This window comes from Egretta garzetta, unplaced genomic scaffold (genome assembly GCF_000687185.1).
Source record: "Egretta garzetta isolate BGI_Z169 unplaced genomic scaffold, ASM68718v1 scaffold650, whole genome shotgun sequence".
Classification (NCBI taxonomy): Eukaryota; Metazoa; Chordata; class Aves; order Pelecaniformes; family Ardeidae; genus Egretta; species Egretta garzetta.
In genome coordinates, this window is record NW_009258374.1 from 91,651 (window position 1) to 110,036 (window position 18,386).

An 18,386-nucleotide genomic window follows, 5' to 3' on the forward strand; every position below is an offset into this window, starting at 1 on the left:
GGCAGGGAGCTCTCAGGGTGACAAAAGGTAATTATTCTGCTCTGTGCTAGGCAGGTCTCATGGAAAACTGAGTCTGGTGTTCTATATTTATAGGAGGATGTAGAAAAATGAGAGGAAAGCAAGAAAAATGGCTAGAAGTCTAGGTAATGTTTCCTTTGAGGAAAGTTTGAAGAACTGTATTTAGTATATTAAAAAGAGTAAAAAAGTGTCAGGAGACATAATATGTCTTCAAATGTGTCAACAGCAGCTGTATAAGTGACAGAGATACATTGGTCTTTACATCAGCCTGGAAGAAAGGGATAAAAATACTCTGATAAAGTTCATGATAAAGAAATCTTAGGCTGAACACTAGAAAAAGTTGGATGGCAAAACACTGTAGAAACACCTAGGAAAATTTTGGAAACTTCATATGCATTTTGAACTTGATACACATTTAAGTAGCAGGTGATGCACAGCTGTGTGAGGAGAAAAGGGAGAGCAGCACCTTTCTTAATTTCTTTGGGTGGCAGAATTAATGCTCCATCAATGCCTAAATGTTCGGCAGAAGAGTGCAAGGAAGCAGAGCTGAGCAGCGGGAGAAGGAAGGAAAAGAGTACGCTCTGTGAAACTTTCTGTCTCAGGAACAAAGCAAACATTCACAAATACACCTTCTCCCTGCTTCTCTTGAAGAGCTGTGGGCAGCTCCTTGTTCAGGGATACACCTAGTACTCAAGCCAGCCTTATTCTTTATTAGATACTTTTGAAAGCTTTCTTTGTTAAGCCTTCCTACTAAAGTTTTAGGTAAGCTAGAAATCTAGAGAAGTTTTTATTTTTGTTGGGATTTAAAAAGTGTGGGTGGGGCAGACACAGCAAAGGAATGGAGAGAGCTGAAGATACCTAAGTCAGCTTTTGATATTTGGTTCTTAAATTGAGACTGTACAGGCTTGCTTTTAGCCTTAGTGAATTAAAATGACAAGTAAACATTTCCAAAATGATGTCTAAAACACTGAAGAGGCCCATACTGTTAAATTTATAACATTACGTGAATTTTCATGAGTTGCCTAAAATTGACAAAATATGCCTATGACAAAGCATTTTCTGTCAGATACTGTGCTGGCTGTTTTCTTCTTGCTCTGAAAAGCTTGCCACATCTATATGTGAAGCACAGCATCTCAAAGTGTGTTTCTGCTTCCCTTACGTTCTCAGCTAAGTGCAGTTATATCCCAACCGTCATTTTTACCTGCTGCTTCTTGCTGTGGCTGATCTCTTGTTTGATTGGGAAAAGAAGTTGAAAATCATAGCACTTGTTACATTCCAGACAGTCTGAAGTCTTAAGATTTGATAAATGACTTGAGTTATGCTGAGGTTAAGTGTTGTTGACACTACATTTTTTTTTTTTTAAAGTGATGAGAAGTTGCTGGCAGAGGGTATTTTTGGTTTATGTATGCACAAGGGAGCCATTACTGTATCACTGGTTTTAGAGTAGGGAGATTATAAAGCCTTGTCAGTGTTTTACTGTGATTCAGCAATTTTCCTCCTTTCAGCCTCAAAGTGTTTTTTATTTAAGCCATTAAAGAGAATGCATTTTATGTTCAAAAAATGCTTAGTATTATTTTGAAAATCTTCATTATAGTATACGTACTGTTCCAGGAGCTGGGTCTGCTGACATTCCTGAACAAGGGCAGGAAGAATGTTCTGTACTGGTTTTGCTTTAGTTTTATAGTAGTGGGGGCAGAGGGTAGACAAGACTGATTATAAATTCCAGTATTTTTGTCATGAAAAAGACTAGCTGTCTGGTGTGGTAGCTTTGAAATGGCATTCTTCATTCATTGAACAGTAAGGCCTGCTATGGTGAGATGTGAATATATGGAGCTAACCTAGCTTCTTTCAGGAGATTCTTGGGGGAAAAAATAAAAGGGCAGTTAACATAGATTCCTATTAACTGTCATGCTGTTTAGGCAGAATTATTCCAAGATTGGTAGTAATCTGGATAAATAGTTAGTCTTTTCTAAAAACATATAGCCAAAATCCTAGGACTGTATGGGGGCTGTAAAGGTTAGAATATACTAAGCCTTTCTTTGGGAAAGAAGAAATTGTATTTCTAGGAAAACAAGACGTTATCTTGTTAAAAACAGTTCTTTTGGTGGAGTAGAACGTGAAGAGATGTTTATGTGCGAGGGTTTTCCTCCTTTAGACCGTTAGTTGACTGTTCAGAATAGGTGGATGTTTCTGTGTTTTTCATTTGTTGTGAGAATCAGCTGTCTCACTATGGGTTTTATGGATCAAGATCCACCTTTATATAAGGGGGAATCCTAGAATTGTTCTGTATGTTGTCAGCAAGGTATATAAGAATGGATTTGGGGGGCGGACAACCCCCCAGCATTTTGAAGTGATTTATCTTATTAAAGTGTTCTCGCTAAAGTTCAATTATTACTACCTTTGTTACGCTAAACTTATAATCTCTTAAGATAATACAAGAAGACAATGCTCAAACAATATACACATCCTCTCTGAGCTTTAAAAGAAAGCCAGACAACTGAATTAATGAAAGTAACTTGTTAAGGAGCCAGAACCAGAGATGGCTAAAAAGCAGGATTTCCTGTTTGTGCCAAAGCATCCTGCAAACCAGATGTTTTGATATTCTGGTTCTTCACTTTACTCCACTGTGATGCTGTTTTAATACCTGTTTGCCCTTTAGAGAGTTTGCAAAATACTTCTCTGCTATGCAGCAGTCTTGCTCACAACTTGTTACTTGCTCATGAAACACGTGCAGTTAAATCTGTAGTTGAGCAGGTCTTTAGTTTTTCACTTTTTTTTAGATTCTAGGCTTTGAAAGGAGCATATTAAAGCTACTGCAGTCTTGGCAAATAATCCGTATCAAATTTGTATGTCTTTATTGGCTTCTTGAGATGCACAGCAGTAGTGCAGCTGCTTTCATTTGAAAGCTACAGGAACGCAAACCACTTTTCTCTCTTCAAATATTTGAACATAATGTATGCTCCTCATTCAAAATACGGCAAGCATCCCTAACTTTGGATGTTTGTATTTGCATATGTAAGAGTAAAAAAAAAAAAAAATCTACAGCCTCTCTCCCTGTTAAGTTAAAGCTTCTCTAGGTCAGTATTTTCCACCTCTAAACTTTTCCTCCAAAATGAAGATTTTAGCACTCAATTTATTCTTTATTATTGCTGCAAAAACATTGTGGATGTGAAGGACTGTCTTAAGTAGCTTCAGCTTTTTCTTTTCAGAGCTGCTGTGCAATGAAAATTACCAGAATCTATGCAGTCTTCATAGCTGATATCCACTGCTACTAGATAGCAGTATAGTTTTGCTACCCTGCCTCTTTGGAAAGATTGGCAGCAGGGCAGACAACTTGTCCCTCCTTTTACTTTGTACTATCATGTTCTTTTCTTCCTTTCCTATAGATATGCATACATACTTGGCTGAAAAGCAGGTAGAGTACATAATCGAAAATTGCCTGTTGGCCATACTGTTGCTCAGCCCAATGAATGCCACAAATGACCAGTGTTTTGCATATGCGGTAAAGGAAACAGGTGGTTTAGTCTCTTAGAAGTTGATTATGAGCACATACTTGTAATTATTAAGGTAATGTGTTTTTCACCAGGAGTGTAATTGTTAGAAGTTGCCGCAGATTCAATTGCCTTGCCGTAGCTGTGTATACAGAATGATATGTTTGTGGGTTCACTATTCCAGTATATATGCACTGTTTTCTTTAGAAACATTTCTAGCAATTAGTAATTCTGATGCAGAATATGCAAGTAAACAACAGGGTAATTTTTATAATAACGTGTAGTAAACAAATTCAATTAAATTATAAACACCTTCTAGGATGTCTCTGTGAAATGGGAACTGTCATTGACTTTTAACATCATTCTTAGGCAGGACTATGCAGGCCAGAATGCAAAGCCTTGACATTTTGATAAGTAAATAATGCCAGGGATCAAACCAGCAGGAAACCTATTGCTTGTTTCAGATGGAGTTTTAAATTATCAGATTATGTCAAATAACAGCATACTAGAAAAACAACTTTGTAGAGTAGTGTTATATTAAGTAGGATTCTGTTTTACCAATATCTACACTTAATGTCATGAAAAGTTAAAAAGTTTGTGAGAAACCTGGCCATAATAATCTTATTTTGTTGAAATCAATAGTACTCTTGCTGCACTTTTCTGATCTTCGTACATGTCTGATTATCTTTGTTACTTTCCTTCTAATTTGACAAATGAGGTCATATAAAAGCATACAATTCTAAAAATGATAGGTGTGTATTCATTGTAGAGTTAGCTAGTATATACATCAAGTATGCTCTCCCATGCTTGCTGTTGTTAATAAAGAAATTTGATGCTGGGAGACAATCTCTTTGGGCAAGCAATATACAGAAAATGGGACTTGGGAAGGAAAGTCTGAAAAATATAACTATGCACAGTTTCCTATTTGTTCTGCCTAGTTGATAATAACATACTGCCGTCCATTGTTCCTGTAGTCATCAATCTTCCTGTGAGTATTTTTAAAGAAAAAGGCACTGTCAGGAATATGGAGAGTACAGTTACATATCAAGAGATTTTGAAATCAGGCTCTGTGCATAAAATTCAGCACTCAAGAAAGCATAGAAATTACTCTTAAGTGGGCTGTCTAGGTTAGCTGACTGGCATAATAGTTTTTATTCCATATTAGAGAACCTGTAAAATATGTGTGTCTTGGATCACAAGATACGGATTGAGATGAGTTTATATTGAGAGGAGCAGAAGACTGGGTAGGAAATGACTACTGACTACTTCTGAGTAACAGTTATTGGAGAAAGGTTAATAACCTCTTCAAATTATAGTAATACTATTGAATCATACTCGGAGTCATGCTGTTGGGCTCATGGGTTTTGTTTCTTCCCTGTATAAAACCTTAAAGTATAGGTCTGTCAGTCACATCTCTTTTTAAACTGAATTCTGTTAGCTACAGTAAATCTGGATGCTTGTTAATGGCTCTAAACTACATCTGTTTCCCTTGCTGATGACTTCTCTGGTTTTGCTGCTGTTTTTTGGGCTGCCAGCTCAGTACAGCATGGCTCTGAGTGCAGCCATGAAAGGTAATGCATTTTGTATAGATTCAGAAAGGGCTTGAGAGGAACAAATCTATTCTTAGAAGTGGCTTTTTAAGGACTATATAAAATTAATGCAGCCAAGGTCTGACTGCACTGATATGTGCTGAAGCAGGTGTATACATCAGATTTTTGAATTACCACTAGGGAGAATCATTAAAATAATCTGCAGGTCAACTAATGACAGTCAAAGAGAAGAAAGAGTGGAATGTATTCCTCACCATGTCTGGCGTTTGTAGATCTACAATTCTGAGCCAGCTGCTGTAGAGCAATTACTGCATAAGTTTCAGTATGAAGTTGGAAAAAAAAAAACCCAAACCACCCCCCAAAAAACCCTGATGAGCATTTTAATCTTTGCAAGGAGGAATTAAGCCTACATTTGGTGTGCTAGAGTTTTTAAATTAGGCTCATATGCTCCAGGGTGCAAGCTTGTTTTGCGTGATGTTCTGCTGTTGGAGCATGGCTTGCTTGGGCATTAAGCCCTGGCACGAAAGGCACTGGAATAGTTTGGAAATTAGGGGAACCAAATGGTGACACAGTGGATGTTCATTTATGCATAGTCTTGCTTAAATGACTCCTCTGAAGAGGCTGAAGCAACATAACAGAAACAACACTAAAGGAGAGCAGTTAACCTCCCCACAAATGGAAACAGTAAATATAGTGACAAGTGTCAAAAGCAGCTTTTTCTTCTTTGGTATTCACATTGTCTGTTTTTGTCAAACAGGTGAATTTCTTATGTTGGCTTAGGAGTTTCAGATAGAAATTCTAAGTTACTTGAAAAATACAGTGTAAGTGGTGCAGGCTGGTCTGCCAGCATGCCTCCGCTTTGAGGACAGCAGTTTTCAGGCTCATTTGTCCCTAGGTGTCTGCTGGGATTTCATGCTTTCTTTTTAGGACATACAATTGTTGGCATGGTTCTCCTCCTTGACTTCTGTTACTGGTTTAAACCAGATGGGCCACAGGTAATTAGTTTGGCTTCATGAAAACTGTGTACGCTAGTCCATGATAAGAACAGATCCCATGTTTCTCCCTATTTGGAGAGCAAGTACTGCAAAGGCAACAGCTGGGATGGGATATGTATATTAAAGAAGAGTGCCAGCCCTCAATGTTCTGCAAAAATTTCATTTGGTACATAAATACCATTTTGTTTCCTGATGAAAATACAGCAAGTTTTTACTTGTCAGTCTGTTATCATCTACAGTTCCCTAGTGATATGAAGCACTCCTGCTGTGTGAAGTAACCACTCCCAGCTTTTTTGTATTGTGACTCTGTAGCACTCAGTTACAATTTTCTTGCTTGTCAAGCTGATTAGGTTTTGATATTTTTTTAAATACCTGTCCTAATCTAATCTGGAACTTGTTAAAGAGATTCTTGCCATTAAAAAAACTTGAACATGGTCAGTAATGCTAATAAAATCTGTCAGGTTTATGTTTTAAGATGCCTTTGGTAGAGATATTTTATTTTAAATTGTGATCTTTTCTGCGGGCAACTGACAAAAGATAGCCCTTATGTTCTTCGAAGGCATCTGAATTTTACCATTCCTATCATGAAATTAGTGCAGCAGCCAAAGACAGTGCACAAGTAGGGTTGCAGGTTTTTATTTCTGAGTTTAAGCTACTACTCTGAATAGTAGAGAATAGTATTGGCAAAATAAACTATAACTATGTGACTCTTGATACAAGTTTATCTAACAAGCTCTTAAAATCTACCAATGAATGAATGTTATTGCAGTGCTCCCAGACTACTTGCACCATTAGAAGGTTCTCCCCAATGTCTAGCCCAGGCTTGCTGAAGTAATTATCTTTGGATATTCAGGCTGTTGCAACTCATTAAAAATGAACTGCTAAACTGTCATGTTAAAATTCCCCTTTTTGCTCATTCTTTTTTTACTTCTATCTCTTGGGATGATGTTTCTTTGACTTATTAACAGTAAGGTAGTCTTTCATATTACATGAACAAAACATGATTTGGAGATCTTAAGAAGATGGGGGTTAGTTGGGAGGGGAAGGAACCTCTTGCTTTTGTCTTTGCCATCATCTGTCCCAACACTTCTAGTGTGTAAAACTGGGAGAGTGTTCTAAGAGTAGAACCAGATGAAAAGCCACAACTGGAAGAGTGTATGTGAGCAGTGGTAACTGCACTGGTTTTATGGAGTAAGTTTGATTTTTATTTCTGTTTTAAGAGGAGTGGGACTTTGATACAGACTGTAAAAAACAAACAAACAAAAAACCTAACTTGGAATTTGTGTTTTTTCCTGCAACAGACTGACCTCAACTCTATCGTTCAGTGGACTAACATTTTTGGTTTAGCAATGTACAGTCCCTGATTTGTCATGTTGATCTGGGTTTGTAGGCCACAAAATCAGATACTCGGATTTGGATCATATCGTTGCAGGCAGTTCTTCAGCTCTTGCCACTTTTTGCCCTTAGAAAGGAAATAGAGAAAGAGTGCTGTGTTACAAGTGCTTGTGAATGTATTTGAATACTAAGCATGCACGCTTTCTGAAATGCTTAACAAGTAACACGCACCTCTCTAAAAGCTTTGATACGTTGTCTGCAAGGTGTGCTCACTGAGGGAGAGAGGTCAGAGATGGAGATCTTGCTGTGCTTTTAAAAGTCTCCAATCAATTGCATGGAATTCAGCCCCCACCATGTATTAAATCTATTTTCATCTGTCCGAGAATTTTCCTCTTCTTGGTTAATGACTCAATATGGTCACGTTCTTTTTCGACAGCAAGTATTAGTTCTGTAAGTATTGTTCATGGCTTTGAACAAGGTCCTGTTGTTGACTTGCCTGCTTCACCCAATGCTATTGGAGACAGACCTTAATTCTACTTTTAGCACGATTTCTGAGGCAATGAGGTGTCTGTAAGCTTTATCTGTTCCATTCTTCGCCTCTTCAGAAAAACTTTTTTAGCATTTGACCAGTTTTGAACAAAATTGACATAGACATAGAGTTTTAATAGTCAGGTCCCTTCCAGTTCATGAAAACAAGCAGCTGGACAGATGAGGATGACCCATCTTTTTTCCTCAAGACCCAGCAGTGAGAAGGCATTGTAAATGGATCATCTATAAGACACCAGAGAATCTAGTCACAAAATGTCGATGGAAGCCAGGATCCATTTAGAACTGTTTTCTCAATACTGAGAGTGGAGAATTATTTCAGTGAGCTGTCATCATTACAGAGTTTTGGAGAACGTAAAAAGAGACAGGGTAGTTACAAAACTGCCAAGAGGATTTTTCCTGAAAAGAAAATGGTTTCAGATTTAATTTGTTTATGCATCTGACTACTTCATTATCAATGTGTGATGCACAGGGTAGAGATTTTAGCCCTTTCTCCTGTTTGTTGTAGAACAGACTGGATGCAAGAAGAAATGGTGAATTTTTATTCAGTGATTGTGCATTAACTGAATTCAGCAGTCTGTGTTCATAAAATGCAATTCTATTATACTTCAGTGCAGCTAACTGCAAGGAGCTATGAAAACCAGTAATATCTGATGGTGAAGAAAGATGTGAGAAGGGAAGATTTGCAAACAGTTGCTTTACAGAGAAAACAGAGAATTATGTACAAACAGAAAATTAAGTAATTACTGAGAAGATGACTTTTGAAATAGATATATACAGGAAACAGAAAATCAATCAGTTTTCCATTATGAAGGACTAGTCAAAGACATGAGGATATAGAAAATTTCTCTTTTATAAGGGAGGGAGAAGGTGGGGTAACCAAACAAGAACACAGTTCAAACTTGCAGGGAATAGCAGTCAGTTACAAAACCTTTTTTTTTCTTATTTCATTTTGAGGGTAATCATAGTGAGACTAAAAGTAATTGAGGATGTAGATTCATTTGAAAGTAAATGTAAAACTAGCTTGCATGGTTGAAGTATGAATACTCTTTCATTCGTATCAATATGAAAGACCACAAAGTCAAAACCTTATAGAAATACTTATTGGTAAAGCATTAATGGGAATTTTGATACATATGACCATATGCTATTTGGAAGATTCAGGTAACAGACATTCTAGGTTATGAAACAAACTCCCCTGCACTTATTTTTAGATGTGAAAGGATAGAATGGTAAAAGGACTATGAAATTCTTAGCTGTGTATACAGAAATATCAAGGAAAATGGGTGATTTCTTCTTCTGTGATGTCCCTATAATAGTTTCTGTATATTCATATAGCAGTGTGCCATCAGAAAATACTGACAAATTGTCAGGAATATGTGCAAATAAGACCTGTGCTCTCAGGGGAATAGTTTTTACTCTTGCTGTGTTGTCTAGCAGAAATTTGGGTCAGGAGCTTACAAATGGAAATGGCAAATCTCTCAACAAAGGATCTTCTTAGTCAAGCTGAAAGTCACATAGCTAAGAATGGGAAGAAATTAATACTGGGCCATGTAAACAAAGTTTCCGCAGGGAAGTCAGTATTTTATGCAATAAAATGCATCTCTTAAATGCATGTGGTGGAAGCTTCATCACCTCCCAAGGAAATGGGCTGGTTTAAAGCAAAAGTGTTGATGATGTGTCTGAGGGACAGCTGTTCTCTGTACAAGAAAAAGACTGTGTCACTTTTTAGTAATATTTCTGTGTCTTAAACATTATGCTCAAAAAGTAGAGTACTTATTCTCTCAGTAACTCAGTGGTTCCCTACAAAGGGATGGGAAAGATGGAATAGAATATTTTCAGTTGGAAGGGACCTACAACGATCATCTAAGTCCAACTGCCTCATCACTTCAGGGCTGACCAAAAGTGAAAGCATATTACTAAGGGCATTGTCCAAATGCCTGTTGAACACTGACAGGCGTGGGGCATCAATCACCTCTCTAGGAAGCCTGTTCCGGTGTTTGACCAGCCTCTCTGTAGAGAAATGCGGTGTTTGACCAGCCTCTCTGTAGAGAAATGCTTCCTAGTGTCAAGTGCAAACCTTCCCTGACACAGCTTTGAACCAGCACCTGGGATAATGTCCTATGCGCATCATGATGGACATTATATCCAGACCTCAGTTGAAACGAATTATTTGTTGTATATATGGTATCAGAGGTGGTTTTTATTGCAGTTAAAGTGCCATGAATTTCATCTCTGTGGTGAATTTCTCCTTGTGGAGCAACTTTTACAGTCCATATAGATGCAAATTTTGCTGAGATTAGATGGCCATTTCCAAACTTGAATAGTTGGGGGGTTTGCTAGTATTTAATAAGTTTCAGAGTTAACGATGTTGAACAATGAGACAAGAATCACGTAAGAACACTGGTGCATTTGAGCAGAAAGTTAAGGAAACCGTATGGCATTTGCTTAAGGTATTGAGTTAGAAAAAAACAAATGCAAATATCATTTGAAGTGTCTGGCTCGTAGAACAGCAGTAAAAAGGATTTAGTATAAGCTACTGTAAAAAGAATACTCTTTTCTGCTTAAATTTACTTCTTGAATCTAAATTGATTCATATTGCATGTTGCATAATTTCAGTATATTTTCAGGCCAGTAGGACCAGGTTTCTTTAAACAGCAGTTTTTTCTTGTATTCAGTGTTGAACTTCACTCTTCTAACAAGTACGTTTGTTAGATTCTAAATGAGACGTGATTTTTGAATGGTGTCTGATGGTGAACTCAAAGATAAAGCAAATGAAGTAGTTCAGAGGTCAGGATAAATTCCATACAAAGAGGCTTTTCAGTTATATCAAATAATTTTCTTTTCCTATTATTCATGTTCATACACCTGACTTCTGCTCCTTCACCTTTGTGTTGTTGATAGTGAGCAGATAAAATCACCAAGGTTTTAGTCATCGGACTATTTAGTAACAAGCTGTCTTTAGTATGTATGTTGTACAGTGCTGATAAATGATGAAGTTTCTGCCATTTCGCTGAGTATTTTGGAAATGGCACTCAAAGCTTAGAATGACAGGCTTGTGTCTTAGACTTGGAAACTTTTATTCTCCTGGACTTTGTATGTTCTGTGCCAAGTCTCTTGATTTTCTCTGTGCTGGTTTTCTCAACCATGTAGTCAGTAGAACATACCTGCCCTTGAGTTAAGTTTACAATTAAATATCAGAATAATTGGAAAACATAAACGAGAAGCATAATAACTGTTGAAAAACATTCAATTTCTATCCTTGAGTGCCAATTTTCTTGACTCAGAACAATTCTCAAGGCATGAATCAAATAGTCTTATTTTTGCTCCAGTGGACAGTATCCTGAAGTGTTTGACTAGAGCAGAATTGACTGGTGGTCCTGATTGAGCAGGTGGGTGGTGCTTGTTTTCTGTGAAGAGCGGGGGTGTTTAATGCTATTCATGAATGGACAAAGCATATTTGTTGCTGCTGGGTTTGTTCCAAGTTGGAAATTTATGACCTTGCTCCTCAGATGGCATTCCTTTGTAAAAGTAGTTGTTCAGTTACAAGCTTGCTTTGGAGAATATGATGATAATATCCATTTTAACCCATTTTTTTTGGTGGGTTTTTTTTTGGGGGGGGGGGGGGAGGGGGGGGTTTTTGTTTTTTTGTTTTTTTTTTTACATATTCCTTGATAGTATGTATGAAAAATGGATGTAGAAGGTAAGTTACATAGACAAATTTCATTGAAGTACTACCCGGCTTAATCCATAAAGCAATCCAGCTTGCCCTAATATTTAATACACATTATAATTACTTTTTATGCTTTTCCCTTCATGAGTAATCACAATCAATTTACTGAAAATATGTTTTGCTGGGGAATTGCTTTGACTACAGACATCCAAGTTGCCATGACATTGTTTCAAAGAAGTCTTTCACTTTATTCTTGTAGAACAACTGTAGTTTGCAGTTGCAGTAAATGACAAGCAGATAACTATCCAAAACACTGAGGTCCACCAATAGGTTCCAGAAGTGAAGATTTCTTTTAATTTGTTAAAACCCTGGAAAGAAAGGGATGGGATTTCTCCTTAATATAACAAGTATATCACTGGTTCTGAAAACTTGAGACTTCCAGAACACCACTATGCTTCGTACAAATTACGGCTACATGATCCAGTGTATGTTTGGTCAGATTCATTGACCTGACTTGCAAATATCATTCATGCTTTGCTCCCCTACAGTGTGACAGGCATGTTAAATGATTTAATCTGCCCCACTTTGTAACCTGTATTCTGTTAACCTCTTTCCTAATGTGATGGAGCAGAAAGTGTCCTTGTAAACTGATAAATGAACGCTGTTATGCTCTGGTGATCCACTCAGCACATATTGTTGGATGGAGAATTTGCACACTGATCCAAAAATGATAAGGGTCAAAATAAGTGATTTTTCAGTTTATTACTTGCATCTGTCACTGACCATCTTTTTGGTGGTTAGATTTAAGATGGAACATGAGTGGTTTTGAGATGTACCTTGTCTAGATAGGGGTTGCCTACTAATTTCTAGATCAAGTAGTGGTTTCTGGTATTACTGGGAACATCAGGATTCTTCAGTCTCTCTCCTCTACTCTCTACAGGAATCTTGTACAATCCTCTAAGTCTGCCTCTCGAATGGCAGAATCGCACCACAGAGTTTGTAGCTGCTAAACCACCTTTTTATTCTTTTTCTTTTCTTTTCTTTTGTAATGTTCTCCTGTGAACCCTGCTCTCCCAGGCTATTTAGGACAATATGCTACTTCTCTACCTGTCTGTTTCATGTTAACATGCTTCAGAGCCCTCTGGCTGAGGACATGGTTCTCCTGGCAGCAGCTTCTACTTTCTAGTTCAGTCCCATCTTTGCAATGTGATTAAGGCTGCCTTATGTTCCCCGCTGTGCTGTGTGTGCTGGTAGTTTGAAGTTATCAATTCTCTTTGAAACAGCTTCAATGTTTTCAGGCAACTTGTGTGCATTAATTGTTTCTGAGTTGAATGTTTGAAGGAAGTCAGTAGTCTCTATGAGTCCAAAACTGTCAAAAATACACCCACTCATTCATGAAGCTAAGGTAGATACTAACCCAATGCTAGATTTTGTAAATCAGGAATAAGCAAAAATAGGGGGAAGAAAGACCGGTGTTCAATATATCGTATGAAGATATGCAAAATGCATAACTAGACTTTTGTCTAGACAAGGTCATAGAATGGATTTCTTCTCCCCCTGCCTCCCCCCCAAAAAGAAAGAAATGCATGTGGTTTTGTCTAAAGAAAAGAGGTTTGTATAGTCTTTTGCTAAAAGCAGGCAGTTGTATTTGCCTTCTGCTTTTTAGGACTTTTTTGGAAGGGAATGAAAAGAAAATAAAGTGTTTTCACTGGTGAGAGAAAATTTAAGTATGCTACAAGCTGAAAATATTGTTATTACTGAGATTAAGAAAAAAGTTACCTTTGGCTTATGTTTTTGTATCAACAGCTGCACCCATTCATTTATTTAAGTATGGCTCAGATAATTTAGTTATATAAGTATCAAAAACAGTTTGACAGGCCAAGCAATTAAAGGTTTTGTAAAAGCTTTTAAGAGTTCAGTTGATTGCCACCTAAGGCTGTTGGGTTAGTCCGCAGCCCTTATAATCACTGTGGTAGCCATGCTGGAAATGCTTATTTGTTAAGTATGCTGCGGAAGTCTGATTCTTCCCACTAGCAACATAAGTAGCATTGAACATTTTTTTCTTAGACATTTATTGTAAGAATGACACTGAAATATGTTTTTTTGCTACCTCAGAATGAAAGATTTTTATTACCTGATCAGATGGTATGAAAACCAAAGGAGAGAATAAGCCAGGTTATTGTAGTAATTTATCTCTTCCTGTTTTTCCTTGTTTTGCTTTGTTTTAAAAGGACTAACCAGCCAGGAATGTTCACAAAAAAAGAATTTGATCAGTTGGCCTCAGCAATAGACGGCTTCAGTCTCATGACATATGACTATTCAACACCACAACGGTAAGACTCCATCTAACATTGGAAAAAGATTGCTGAAGGAACTGATTCCCAGTTAAGTCAATACTAGATCTACAGCATGAGTTCATTTTTTTAGTAAAGTGGATAGTGTGTTTTAACTGTATCAGATACCAAAGTTTTGGATTAGTAATTAGGATAGGTGATTTTTGAACAAGCCAGTAACTCAAGACATTGTCTAATAGCAGTGTATATTTGGCACTGAGATACTGTGAAGGGATTTGTACTCAAGCAAAAAATTATCCTTTTACTAGTTCTGTGACACTTAGTCTTTTTCACGCCAGGTTCTTTTGGTTTTAGTTATTTAGCACAGTTCTGCAGGATAGGTAAACGAATAATCTAGTACATGTCATTGTTGAAAAAAATTAGCTTTAAAGCACAATTGACAACTCATTTGCTTTATCCTGAGGCAGCACAGTGCCTTATGGCAGCACTGCTTATGTGGACGTGCTTGAATATGGCTTTCCATTCTTCCAGTAGTCCCTCCCTTGATAGAGCTGCTCATGCAGCCGTTCATCAAACCAGATCAGGGAGCTGATCTGACTGAAAAATAACACAAAACTTCACTCTTGTACATGAATATTCATGTTCAGGAGCTTAATATTTTTAACTGTGTGAAAGTGGAGCAGCAATGTAGTTGAGAGGTCCTTAAACTCTGCAGAGACTCTTTATCTTACTGTTCTCCAAAAGCATGGTTCATTTCACCTCCAAATTGCAGGTAAGGATATGCTTTTGGAATTCCTGGGAGATTCTGTGTATCTTGCATCAGGGTGGCTGTCCAGAGTTAATGTTTGTGGTAAACTGGCAGATTTAGAAATGCCATCGTATTTGTGTTTATTACATCACTAAAACCTTTGTCACCTATAGTATATTAGCATTTTGATAATGTCTAGAGAGGTTTAACAGAAAGCAACTTTTGTCTCTTCTGGAAGGAATTTATATACCTCCTTCCTACCTCTCTCTGTCCTGTCTCTACATCTTCAAGCCTAGATATCTAGAGGAGAGCAAACATAGTAACGTGTACTGAAGTTACAACAGTTTTTTGTTACTCTCCTGCTGGAATATGCAGCGTAGAGGTTGGGCATTTGTACAGGCAACACAAACCCATCTGGAACCCTGAATGCATTTTGAAATACTGTACTGTGGGCTGGATCTTTCCTGTGTGGCAAAGCTGCACCGTGCTTTATGCCATGTTAAAATCACAGGTTCGGTTATGTGGTAGTCACATCTTTATGCCTTCACGGGTGCTTTAAGTTGCTTAGACCTGACATGGAGCTGCTGATCTTTTTTACTTGAAAGGAGGAGGGAAGCATTCTTCAGTTCACACTCACTGTATTTGAAATAAATGTAGTTTCTGAGATGTAATGCTTATAGTCTGAGAAAGGATTTGATAAAAAGAATTCAAATATTTTTTGCTTGAATTTGCTTTGATTGGTCTGAGTAGATGAAATACAGCATAATACATGTTTTCTCATAAATTTTTTGCCTTTAAATACAAACATAATTTCCAGCAACATTCCTGTACTGCATTAGCACACTGAGTTTTAATGGCACAGATATCCTGAAGGCTTTGAGGCAGATAATTAGTAGGGAGTAGAAGATGTTGATATTTGTGAGACTAGAATACGCTTTTCCTTTTGTGGTGTTAGTAAGTGTTAGCGATAAAGCCTGCTCTCCTTTCTGATGAGATAGGAATGGAATGAGCATGATATCCTGATACTATATGTATGGCAGTTCAATTACTGTATTTATTAAGTCTCTACTCTTTTTCTTGATGTAGCTTTTTGCTGGGTAATTGCCTACTTAGGGTTTTATCCATAAATAAGTGTTAATCATTGAAACGTGTCTTGCTTTACCATTCACTAATTTAATGTTCTTTCTGTAAGTAAATGGTGGATTTTGTCCCAGTATGTTGTGCCAGTTTACAGTAAAAACATTGAGGATGGTGTTGGAAAACTACTGCAGTCATACAGAGTTTTGAATTCTCATGTGGGCATGGTGCCAGGCCCAGTGACAGAGAAAGTGTGCTAGGTGGAAACCTTTTCTTACCACTGTAAGAAGCTTTGTGTCCCTTCACATCAGAAATGAATCACAAAGTCAAGAGTGGGGCAAGCATGTTTTGTGCATCAGTACTTCAAGCCACCAAAGAATGTGCATTTAACATTCATAGGATTATAGGTTAGCCTTTGCTGATTTTTGCGTGCCATAGTTTGCTTTTTACAATTACACTAGTCAAAAAGAGAAAGCTGAGAATGAATGTGTACTTTTTCTGACAAACTCTTGGATTTTTGCTAACTCGACAGACCTGGTCCGAATTCACCTCTTCCCTGGGTACAAGCCTGTGTTCAAATACTGGATCCTGATTCAAAATGGAGGAATAAAATACTTCTAGGACTGAATTTCTATGGCATGGACTATTCTGCTTTGGGAGCCTCTGGGGAGCCAATCCTTGGTAGCAGGTAAGACTGCTCTGGATAATAAGTACTTATGTATGATATATTCTCACAAAACTCAGAAATTCATAAGTATTATTTTTAGAAATATGGATGTATTAGTAACATAGAAATGGCAAAAGTAATAATTCTGCACATGAAATAGTAGCTCACCTATTAGAGTAAGACCTGTAACTTCTCCTCCCTGTACAGAAGTGCAGATAGATGGCACAGTTATCCTGTCAGAACTCCTATGGAAAAATTATTTGTGTAGTTTTCCCCTCTTTCCTCTATCCATGTTTGTATATGCAGTTTTCCATCTTTGTGTTGACAAGTTCTGCAGTGTTCTCTAATGCTCTGTATCTTTTGGGGGTTTCATGCACTTGACCTAAAGATTGGTTCTCTCAGCTCCTGAAGTTGGTACCTGTTACTTAGAAATTTTATATTGGTTTCAAACAGCAATATGACACCAAGTTCCTTTGAGTAGAAAAAGCTGCAGTAAGCTCACCTGGAGACAAAAAATCTGTAATAAGATAGAGAAGCATTCCAAAGCCAGCCTGAAATTTTATATTGATTCTCAGAGGTTGTTTTAGTTTTGGGTAATAACCTCATATAACAAGTGAGCTTTGTAGAAATGCAATCAGGTTATAGCACATCAAGCCAGAAGAAAAAGCAAGAAAACCAGAAAAATCAGGTTTGTTTAGAAGTTTGTTATTAATTTATAAAATAGAACCAAGCCAAGTGGAAACAAACCTAAGGCACAAGAGGTGACTATTCTCACTTTCACAAGGTTACTAAGTTCATTACATCAGAATATTTCAATATAGTAACAGATTGCTTGTTAGGCATTATAATACTATCTGAGGTGGACTGTATAAGATAAGGGCCTGAATTTGTCATGTCCATGCCTTCAGTCACACACACACTTATCATCATTGCACTTGCCTCTACTGTCTTCCTGCTTCACCTTGGCTGTTTGCAGGGGTATGATACTGTAGACACAGTTTTCTCCCAGTGCTGAACTGTGCCTGAATCTGGCTTAAAAACAGAAAATGACTGCAGGGCGGGGAAAATAAAGTGATTGTCTACAGTGAAAGGTATATAGTGAGTATATCAGAATGGCTTCTTTAAAGTTAGTTGTAGCTAGTTGTAGTGGTTAGGCAGGAAAAATACTCAGTAGTGAAAGCATTGACAAGCCTGATTATAAAAGCTCACCACAATTATGTAGCTTCACTGTAATATTTACAGTTCCTTTTACAGGTAGGAGTATAGCGCTATCTAGCAGAATAAAAGGATCTTGCTTCTTTTCTGAACTGCAACTTTTGGAATTTAGTTTCCACTTGAGTACATACTGCACGCTAGGATGGCATCTACTTTTACTTTTTGTAGATTCATCTCAACTCTATTATAGTATTAATTCATGTTGCTTTTTAATTAATGGCAAAAATATCCTAGCTAAGAGTCATGTGTGATTAATCTAACTTTTACCAGAAGAGGCTATGTTTATCTGCACGTAGGGCACTGGTGCATGGTACGAAACAAGATGTTTTATACAGAGAATGGTCCTGTTAAGGTATTCTTCATTGACAGACAATGATACTGTAATTTTTCAGATATCTATCAGAAGCAATGTTCTGGACAAAGTCTTTAAGAGACTTTGAGTTTATACATAAACCACCTTAATTCTCACTTTGCCTTACCTATTAATATAGGACAATGGTTAAGTTTATTTTTCCAGAAATATATTTTTGAGCATGCACAGATATGTGTTAGTCTTTGTGTATGTTGTGTAGTAACGTAACTGTAAAATAGGTTCAAAGTAAACCAGCTTCAAAATAGGCCAAGCAACATCTTGCTCAATCTCTGCCCACCCCCAGTGGGATGGGGAGGGAATCAGAACAAAAAAGTATAACCAATAGGTTGTGATAAAGACAGTTTAATAAAACAGCAGAGGAAAATAGTAATGTACAAGACAAATGATGCACAATGCAATTGCTC

General features: G+C 37.3%; 1 protein-coding gene across 11 annotated transcripts in view; it reads left to right on the forward strand.

Moving 5' to 3' along the window:
• CHID1 (chitinase domain containing 1) overlaps nucleotides 1-18,386 on the forward strand; it is a 119,221-nt gene that overhangs the window by 24,400 nt on the left and 76,435 nt on the right. For all 11 annotated transcript variants that reach the window (XR_004842128.1, XR_004842131.1, XR_004842127.1 and 8 more), the window contains exons 8-9: nucleotides 13,840-13,941; nucleotides 16,260-16,415. Coding sequence is in view for 6 of the 11 variants with exons in the window: in XM_009639631.2 (XP_009637926.1) it covers nucleotides 13,840-13,941; nucleotides 16,260-16,415 (258 nt within the window). In the remaining 5 variants the exon portion in view is untranslated. The remainder of the gene's footprint in view (nucleotides 1-13,839; nucleotides 13,942-16,259; nucleotides 16,416-18,386) is intronic.